At 30.9% G+C, this 10,825-nt stretch overlaps 1 protein-coding gene across 1 annotated transcript; it reads left to right on the top strand.

The window, feature by feature from the left end:
* The first annotated feature begins 5,865 nt into the window (after positions 1 to 5,865).
* Positions 5,866 to 10,386, top strand: LOC132742725 (ficolin-1-like). The gene is made up of 6 exons (XM_060731189.1): positions 5,866 to 5,981; positions 6,515 to 6,685; positions 7,078 to 7,211; positions 7,795 to 7,891; positions 9,397 to 9,552; positions 10,135 to 10,386. Exons 1-6 carry the CDS (start codon positions 5,891 to 5,893, stop codon positions 10,383 to 10,385), a joined length of 900 nt encoding a protein of 299 aa, XP_060587172.1. The 5' UTR covers positions 5,866 to 5,890; the 3' UTR covers position 10,386.
* The last annotated feature ends 439 nt before the right edge of the window (positions 10,387 to 10,825 follow it).

Here is a 10,825-nt window from a genome sequence, read left to right as displayed (position 1 = left end):
CCAATAAGAGGTAACCTTCTCGTAACCATTCAAGCAGCCAATTATCGGCGAGCTTTTAACAATAATGAAAGCTACACGGCTTCTGGAAAACCAATATTTAGTAGGTTATTTCACGAGTTCGAGATCAAGCATGGCACTGTCCATATAGCCGGCAGGTAAATTGGGAAACAATCTTGCGTATTAAAATCTTAATATATTAATTCAACTTTTTTTGTTTCAAGTTGCTTCAAACCATCCGCTTACGAACAAAAATAAAAAAATGTTTTACTTCAGATTTGTTGATACATCGTCCAATGCCTATCTGCAAAAGACCAGACCAGTTTTGTAAAAAAGAAAGAAAAACCAACAACAACAACAACAAATATCCTTTAATCTTTGTTTTACATTATGCAAAATGGCCGTTTGAAATAATCACACTTTATAATTACACCTAGAATACTTAGTAAATCTTTCAATAATGAACACAATTTTTTTCTGTTTGTATTTTCAATTATATATTGATTCAACATTTTATAACCTCCTATAAAACATCAAAAATATGATGTATTGTGAACATGTATACAGTTCTTTAACTATATTGCCATGGGTTTGACCTTCTAGAGATTCTTTTTTTTTTCCATCTCTGTCTTTATTTTGTTTTTAGTAGCAATATATCGTTTACCAATGGCTTTCAATCACAAAGATATAATTTTAATCAATAAAACACGCGATTCCTCTTTGTTTTCAACAAAGCGTTAAAATCGTTGCTGTAATGAACAATTCATAAGTCAAACATTTAATTCTGTAACCTGTTTCGTTCAGATATAAGCAGAATGATTGTCTGTGTAATAGTCCTACTAATTACCAACCTTATAAAAATGTGTTATTAAGAAAGAGAAAAACTACGTTGGGGAATGATATGTCATTTGGTTTTGGCGTCAAACTCACTAAGAAACTATTGTGTGTCAATAAATGTCGCACGGTCTGGACCATTCCTCGTGATATGAAAAATATAAGTATATGAGGAAAGACTACTTGTTGCGAAATTATTTTCAAAACAGGTTTTTAGACGCTGTCCTAAGTGTAAACTCCTTATTGAAGACATAATAAAATACACAGAACCAGCTTCTGTCAAATGTTACATAAACAACGTATAGGAACTTAGTATACACTTATTAAAACATTCGGCTTACAAAATTCAGCCGGTGCTAGGGGGCGTGAGGGATGTTGCACTTATTCATTATCCCTTATGTACAGATTCAATCAATTCAAGTTTACAATTTTCATGTAAGTTTGTTGTGATAAATGCTTCCGAGGGATCACTTTGTTTCTAGATTTTTTACAAGGCTATAAACTAGTACATTTTATTCAATTAGATGCCCGTCGCCAATGTAATAAGCGACACTCAATGATGAAAGAGTGAGGGAGCACCACACTAAATACCGTATTCCGGTACATACCGGACAAGACGCTTGAATAATTAAATGCTAAAATACTTGTATGTATGTTTCTTTTTAAAGGAAGATAATAAAAGGTTTATTATATTCTGTTCTTTTCTAGTTAATACTTTTAAACAGATCATTAGTAAAGGGATACTTAAATACTTAAAAATCTAAAATACACAGTAACAGGATTTGTTTTATCTTGTAATATGGAAATTATATTATATTTCATAGCGCTCGATGAAAACAAATTCTGTATTTAAAGAACTTGAATATTCTCTTTGTACTACTATCTCGAATTTATGAATAAATTATTTCATGTCAATTGACAAAAGTACGAATGAACAAAAAGTTACACCAATCTTTTTTCTATAATGACATGCACAACCTGAAACAGTTATAAATCTGAACAAAACATCTGAAATAGACAATATTGACAGTGAAAAAGTACCTGATACTCTATTATTAATAATTAACGCTAGAACTTAAAACAGTATGGGATTAAAAGCTGAAATAATCATCTAAAATAGACTACCAATATTGAAAGTGGAATAGTACTAGTACCTGATATTCTATTATAAATAATTAGCATTGGAACTCTAAACAGTATAGGGTTGAAAGAGTTAATAATCATCTAAAATAGACTACCATTATTGACAGCGGAAAAGTACTAGACACTCTATTATCAATAATTAACATTGGAACGTTAAAAAAGAGATTTAACAAACATCTATAATAGACTTCTAATATTGACATCAGAAAGGTACCAGATACTGTATTATCAATAATTAACATTGGAACATTAAAAAGTATGGTAAAAATGGATCATAATAAAATGAGAGCTGGCACCTATTAAAATGAAAATTACAATATTTCAAAGGCTTGTGTTAGTGGTACACATGCTTTCATTCTCAATTTATGGAAATGTTAAACTTTAAAGGACCTCCACTCATGTCTAGAACATAGAATTAGAATTTCTTACACAGATCAGTAAAATATCCAAAAGATAATAATTATTATAAATTAGAAATATACTCGGAAATAAATTGAAATTGATGATCTATACATAGCCCGATCTGACTTGAGAATCGTTGAAATGCTTTTCAATTTTGGAACAATTTTAGTGAATAATTTGCATACAAAGTGATTGGCCTAGAGTCTAGACCTACATCAAGGAGAACATTAATCTCCAAAATATTTAATTACAATCTCGTCATGTTAAAAAAACAAAATAAAATAAAAAAGAAAAATCACCGGAATCCCGTTTCTGCAAACATAAGTTAATCTGCCAGAAGTTTTCTATCCCTCACTTTCAAACAAATACTTGATTACATCAGTTTTTTATTGTTTATATTTCCTTATTTTCACAATACACCCTATTGTATTATAGGTACATGCATGTTTGAAGTTCTTTCAATTAAGAAAGGAGTTCCTTTTTAGGTCCAAAAGCTTAAGAAAATAAACGATCAACTTGGACACTTAAAACCGTATCGATGTGAAAAAAGTAATAAAGAAAGCTACTCAATCAGATAAAGAATCAATTTTTACTGGCATTCTTAGTTTACGTGAATTTTTTCATTTTTAGGTGTTTTTTTTCAATAGGAGTGAATGATCTGTAATTTTAAACATACGCTATTGGTCATTTAGTGCTAAAACATCTCGAAACCTCCCAGTCCCGTTTTGTCACTCTCATCATCGGAATATTAAAGATCGTGTAACACATTTTTTATGGTTTTATATCATAAATATAATGATCAAATGAATGAAGATGTATCAATATTGTAACTTCCAAAAGCATTATTTGTAAAGATATCATCAAATTTACATTTCACGTTAATAAAGGAGGTAATTGGAAATTTATTTTCTATAAAGTCTAAGTCAATTTTTTCAATAAGAAATTAATGCATGATTTTTAATGACTACATATAATGTGGACAAATATTTGTAGTACACATTTTAAACATTTTTCGATGTTTGAAAATTGTGTTCTAGAAGCATAATGATATACATATATAAAATTTCACTTACAGGATCTTTAAATTACTAGAGGTAATTAAAAGTAAAATGTACTTGAGAATCTATTTTTATTCTTTCCGCAAATGATAATATCTATAGTCAAGATCATACAATAAGCTGTTTTACATTAAGAAATCAAAACACAAACACAGTTATACGGTTATGATCTGTGAAATCTGATCCTGTACCGAATATTCTTTACAAAGTTTTTGACAATGTGCGTTTACGATGATATACTACATTCTGTTGACCACATCTTTCATGTTTTACTGATTAAATTCGTTAAATAATAATGTTTTGCATGCTTTAATCGTCTTGACACATTTCTATTTCCACGCAATTACTTCCGATAAAAACGAAAGTTTACTTTTCAGCCAAACGATATTTAAGACGCAAAAGCACTCAAGGATACAAACAGCTAAACAATGAGGTAAGTCAGAACATTTAAGATGGCAATAACGATATTTTTTTTTTTAATTTTTACATAAAATTATTAAGTTTATTTTTAAATGACTTCATGGGATAAGAGTTTTCAATAATGTCACATCACCAATCCTTCTGTATGTACATGTATACTTCACGACTATGTCAGTAAGTGAAATTGTATATAGTGAGTATATGTATATCATAAAATATTATTAAACTGAACTAAACGAACATTCTTTTGTTTTTGTTTTGATAGGTTACGGTGATAGAAGCGATCTGGATCCTGACAACGATCCCGGATACATTATTTTTTCTTTAGTTGTTCTGATAATACTTCTGTCGTGTATGTTTCTTTTTCTTTTTTCTTTTTTTTCTTTTTGTTTTGAACCACGTTTAAGGCCTGTTTATTTACATTTTCCTTTTTACATAATACATTCATTTTACATTTAATAAAATAATAACAATAAGATAATAAAATGAACAAAACAGTTTTTATCATGATACAAATGTCCATTCTAAATCACTATGAACTCTTTCTTTTAAGCAACTTTATACGCGTATCCAAATGATACATTTATATTATATTTTATCAATATTTGAAACAAAATATGGAAAATTTTCCCGTTGCAGACCTATTACATTTATCTAAGCAGGATATATATTTACTCAAATGAATCAATTTCAGGGAAATATTACTTACAGCGAGGGGATTCCCTTTGATTTTCTTTCAAGAAATCAAAATATTGGATGTATGTATGTATAATGTTTTGCTCTAAGATCTAATTTGCTAATAAAACAAGCATCCTATTGCACAATTTAAAGATATTTCGCCCGAATCATTTCTTTAATAAATCTTAATTGACATCCCTTTATGTACCAAATAGCTACCAGGGTCTTTATTAAATGACGGTCAGTCTTCGTGTGTGGAGGTCATAAAATTTTAAAATGGGAGTCAAATATTATCACCGGGGATCCAATATTGTTTTCATATAATTAGCGGTCGTCATATTGATATGGGTGTCACTCTACTTCATTACAACGGTTTTTAGTTTTGATTCACAACCATTATTATATCAACGCTTCACGATAGATTAGATTGCGAACGTTCTGGATATACAAACCAAACCAAATACTTGGTTGTTATGCATTGATTAAAATTTAATTACAAACAGATGAAACACGTGACAAGATCAATAACAAGGGCATGTTTTATGCAATTGATGTTAAGAAGCCTTACTCGTTTATATAACACACATTTAATATACTATAGAGACGGGACTTTTCTGTGATTTTGATACGGTCGTTGTTTGATTAAATTTATATACCTGTTGCTAATGACAAAAATATTTCAGTTTTAATATCATGGCTTTAACTGCTAAAATTGTAATAATTAACGCTGTTTTATTCGGAATAGTTTACTCAAACAAATGTGATCCTTTTAAAATAAGCAAGGAAAATCTTAACAAAGCCTTGATTGGTCATTCTGTTCTCGAAGTTAATGATAAAAACCATCACGATTGTGCGCGAACCTGTATGTCTATGTCCGTCTGTAAATCTATCGACTTTGACAGAAACGAGCACGTGTGTAAATTAAACGATGTTGACCAGTCGTCCGTTGATCCATCGGAGTTTGAAACAAAAACTGGCTCTATTTTCTCTGATATCAGCGAATGGCCTAGCGTAAGTTATTGTTTTTATACCTACAATGTTTGGAATGGGAACGGAAATGATAAAAACATTATACCTAGGGGCTTGGGTGTAAAGGATAATGCTCAACATCTGAAATTTATTTATGAAGAACATCCTAACACATGTTTCCTATCTCCATGTCTGTAGAGTGTAAACTATTTTTTGTGTGAAAATATTATTGACACCAAGGATCATTTTTAAAATTTCCGAAAAACTATATAATATTTGATCTTACAGAAGTATGTCTGTTTCAGTATAAAAGCTGTTTAAAATTAAGTTATTAAATTAAGCCATAAATAAGGTTGAAAATAAGTACATTTTCTTTCTATTTACAGGCAATGGTTGGGAGTTGTAGCTCAAGGCCGTGTAAAGCAAACCAAAGGTGTTTTAAAAAAGGTGCTTCACATGTGTGTCAAGATATAAGTACAAGTACGTGAATATTTATATTGCGCATGTTCAGTTTCTCAGAAAAATTAAAAGTTATAAAATGTTCAAGAAATATTTACACAATATTATTATTATTGATTGATAGATGCATTGTCCTGAATACTATTGTTTTTAATGACATGTACAAAGGTATACTGTATACTAGATAGAAGATAACTGTTAAATCCGACCTACTGAAAGGTAAACTGTTAAATCCGACCTACTGAAAGATAACTGTTAAATCCGACCTACTGATAGGTTTGTGTGCTATTACCATTAAGATAAAAAAGAAAAGCAAACAAAAAAGAAAGCAAGAAAGAAAGAAAGGAAAAAGAGAGGAATAAACTTCAGTATGCACATGCCACTTTTGTCAGCAAGAAACTATTGTTTCACAAAGATAAACCTTAGGATATTTGATCAGACTTTTAATGCATATCGTTATTATATTTGTAAAAATGATCGTTCAGAAATGGGCCTTTGTAATGCTATCATGATAGTTTAGATAATACGTTTTTTTTTCTTATTATCATTTCCAGCTTGTGATTTTGATCAGAAAATTGAAAACGGCGAAGTGCAAATTAGTGCACCTGGCAAAAACAAGTTCCTCGACGTAGCTTTAGTAAAATGTGACAAAGGATATGGTCCCAGTCAACAAAACGTGAAATGTGAGGCTTCGGGAAAATGGCAGCATGCAACGTGTACAAAATGTAATGTATTTAAATATCATTGTTCTTTTCTTATCTTAGTTTTTTTTTCAAAATTAGCCATGACAGTGGAGTAAGAGTTGCTTGGCGACTTTTTATTAAAGTTCTTTTTATTAAAGTCGGTGTTAAAAGAACTGCGTTGAATGATTGCGCACAATAATCTCAAACCAGACATTTGATACATATCTTATCATGTCAAACATATCTTAGATTTGGCAAGATTTATCAAACATGTATAAATTTACATCATGTCAAATATGTATAAATTTAAATCAATTATATATACGTCACACTTTTAATAACTCTTTTTTTACACTACTTATGGAATTATTGGTGACCAGACTTGTGTGAATCATTCTTACTTGTTAAAAATAAGTAGTTTGTTCTTTGCCTAGTACCAAGTGATTGTAAAGAAGCCCTTGATGTACTCCCTGTGGCAAAAAGTGGACAATATGAGATAGAACTTTGGAAATCTGGGAAGATTCTGACTGTGAATTGTGACATGGAAACCGAAGGCGGAGGTTGGACGGTATGTAAATTCTTTTATTTAAATGTTTGATAAGCAAATTGTTCTTTCCTGGTTTACATACTTACGTTATAAATTGTGAAATATATTTACTTTAAAAAACATTTCAATCTTAACAATTGACTCATGATTCGCTTTTCTTTCTATCATTACGAACAATTTGTCAGTTGTTGCCAAATTGACATCAATATCACTTTTTATTCCGATTCTCAACCGCACTATGGGCCAATTAATAACAAAGAAGATATATGTTGTTTTTTTTTCGATATTACCACTTACTGATGATACATTCTTTTCATCACCATTCAAATATAGTCTTGCTGCTGAGAAAATTGTATCATTACACTGTGAAATTATAAAATATGATTTCACTGTCTACTGAAAGGCGTGTAATGTGTATAACCATATATTTAACTACAAAAGTTTAAGATTAAGGACTTTAGTCCATCTTTCACTTTGAAGTGACCTTTAACCCTACCCTTAGCTATGTAAAACTGACGTTAAACAGAAACACACTTAGTTTAGTTTTTAAGTAATAATTATATACATAGTTTGTAAGCGCTCAACTTGTTTGGATTTCTTCTAGATATTTCAAAGGCGAATGGACGGGTCAGTGGACTTTTATCGCAATTTTACAGAATATGAGAATGGCTTTGGGAACATTGGTGGTGAGTTGTGGCTAGGTATGTAAGAAAAGCTTTGATTCCTTGTAGCATTGGCATTTTAAAACAAACGAAGTACATTAGTTTTCTTTTAAAGTATTACATGTACTATATCGTATTGCGTAACATCTTACAGTACACAGGTAAAGCATTATTTTCAGTCATGTTTTTAATCATTCACCAAGGGTACTACAAAATAAAATGGGCGCAATATTATGAAACACCTGATATTTGTTACAAGCATAATATGGAGATTATCCCTCATGTACAGACTCAATCAAATCGAGTCAACAAAGCTCATGTTTGTTTGGATTACTGCTTCCGAGGGATCACGCTTTACATCACAACAGCTGGTGTCAAGGTCAGTGCGGCAGCTGTAAAAATCCCCCTTTCTTCACTTCAGTGTTGTTATATTTTTCTGGTCCTTCGGGAGCAAAGATTCCAGCACTAACAAGAATTGCAAATTTAGCATCCCTCAATCCGGTGCTAGAAGACCCGAGGGATATTCCACTTTTTTCATTATCCATAATCAACAGTCTCAGTCAAACCGAATTTGCAATTTTCATGTAATTTGGTTTTGTTATGCTTCCGATGGATCACCCTTTGTCAAGAGTTTTATAAACATAAGTTGCTGAAGTGTGTTGTTGAACTATATTGATAAACATAAGTTGTTGAAGTGTTATGCATAAGACAACCGAGTGAGATAAATAAAACTTCATGATTCTATGATTTTAAAGATCCTGTAACTCAAATTTCTTTATGGTTTTATATTATAATTGTATAATAGTTGGGGGACCTTTCTGTTGTAAAAGTGTCAGAGTTAAATCGTATACATATACATGCACAGTGCGTTAACTGGAGTGAATGTATCAGATACCCGCATTCCAGAGAATGCCAGTTGATTGGCTCATTTTTGCTGGGGTTTACTTATTATGACGGCAGAGAAAGAAAAGGCGATAGAAATATCATACACTTTTTTCTGGGATTTTATATTGTGAAAACAGGAAACGCTTTGTTATGTTTGACTATGATACAAAAGAGAAAGAACACCAAAACACTCGGCAATCTAATTTATACTTGGGGGCTACGCCCCCTCGTACAAATCCGATAGCCTCGTGTTTCGGTGCTCTTGCTATTACAGATTATGCTCAAATGAAGATTTATTAATCTTTTGAGTTCAAAAAAGCATTATTTGTAAAGAAATTACGAATTTACATTTCAAGTTAATAAAGCGATGTAATTTGAAATATATTTTCGATAAAGTCTAAGTCAATTTTTTCAATGAGAAATGAATGCATATATTTTAATGATTACATATAATGTGGACAAATATTTGCAGTACATATTTAACATATTCTTAGATGTTCGAAAATTGTTTTAGAAGCATAATTATATATATATAACATTTCACGTAAGTGTCGTAACAACCTTAATTTAAACATACAAGATCTTTAACAGATGGTAATTTTGTTGTATGAAGTGTTGTTGAAGACTGATTTGTACTTTCATTTGATGTATTTTGACAGGTTTAAAGTATATACAAGAACTAGCGGAACAAGGTTCTACGGAGGTTCGTCTTGACATGACGTCAGGTCGTGATAATACAATAGGACATGAAACTTGTCAAGACTTTAAGTTAACGGAAGGAACACAATATAAACTAAACATTGGGTCATGCACATGTATGTGAGACTTTTATGCTGATTACAACTTTCTTCAAATCTTATACTTGTTTTGTACTTTCACTTGTTTTGTTGTATCTTAATTAAATCACAAAAGCTCTAATACAATACAATCGGTTGACAGCAGTTACAGTATAAGGAAAAACCAATTAATTTGTTCAAACTTAGAATAAGACTTAACATAATCTATAACAAATATTTGATTCGCATTTAAACAGATAGATTATACAGTTTAAAATTTTACATATTCCGAGCAAACACATGAGAGCAAATTTGTGTGACATATATCACAATAAAATAGAATAATATTACAAACGTATTGCCAATTTTATTATATTTACAACAGAATCTATTCTTGACTGAAATTTCAATGTTGCTGTATTTTGCCTGATATAATATACTAGTACGTGTTTCTATAATTGTATAATCTCTGTGATGAACCGAATGTGTGAGGTGTTTTGTATGACTGTGGGGATAGTAACTCATTGTTTTTTTTAAATTTAGGCTTGTCAACATGCAAACTGCCTTGACACTTGCCAATGACATTGCCAGAACTAATTAATATTGTCTTTTTACTCCTAGATCAAAATTCTGGATTTGCTTATAGTAATCAAATGCCATTTTCAACTTACGACCGTGATCTCGACAGAAGCGAATCTTATAACTGTGCCGTGATAAGACATGGAGCCTGGTGGCATCACGCTTGTAATAAAGTCAACCTAAATGGAAAATATGTGACGCCTGGTAGTTATTCAGATGAAGGACACTGGCATTCTGAGTTTGATAACTTGTATACATTAAGAAGGTCATCAATGATAATAAGAAGAAAATAAGAAAAGTAATTAGATGCAGAGCTCATAAATTGAAGAATTTAATGATCGTACTCAAAAAGAACATTAATGTAATTATTGGGGTTTGTTTTTGCATCAGAAATGGTGTGACTTTACGAAGTCTTATCTATGACTGAAAACTGCTGTAAGACATTGGCATTGTTAGTTATCGGATTGATGACTTAGAATCACTGACAGCATATTATCACGTGACAGCATTAAGTCACGTCACCGAATATAACTATGTTACCCATGGAATTGGGAACTTCGGCGATGTTTTGTTAAGTGCATGACTTCTGGAGTTATTAAATAAATGCAAACAATTACTGTCTAGGATGATATATTTAAACATTTAATCGCCGTAATTACGTTAGACATTTGACATATAGGTGTCCAATCACTCATATAAGCAGTTTTGTTATTATGCATTATTATTCATCAGT

Source organism: Ruditapes philippinarum, unplaced genomic scaffold (assembly GCF_026571515.1).
Source record: "Ruditapes philippinarum isolate M1 unplaced genomic scaffold, ASM2657151v2 ctg2406_1_1_1_1, whole genome shotgun sequence".
Taxonomy (NCBI): Eukaryota; Metazoa; Mollusca; class Bivalvia; order Venerida; family Veneridae; genus Ruditapes; species Ruditapes philippinarum.
The sequence above is the reverse complement of the archived record's forward strand: the minus strand, read 5'-3'. Positions and strand labels throughout refer to the sequence as shown.

Excerpts from the sequence above, each read along its gene's own strand:
- LOC132742725 (XM_060731189.1), top strand. The coding sequence starts at position 5,891 with ATGGTTGGGAGTTGTAGCTCAAGGCCGTGTAAAGCAAACCAAAGGTGT. Across the intron at positions 7,212-7,794 it reads CCGAAGGCGGAGGTTGGACG|ATATTTCAAAGGCGAATGGA; the intron begins GTATGTAAATTC and ends GATTTCTTCTAG. Across the intron at positions 7,892-9,396 it reads TGGTGGTGAGTTGTGGCTAG|GTTTAAAGTATATACAAGAA; the intron begins GTATGTAAGAAA and ends GTATTTTGACAG.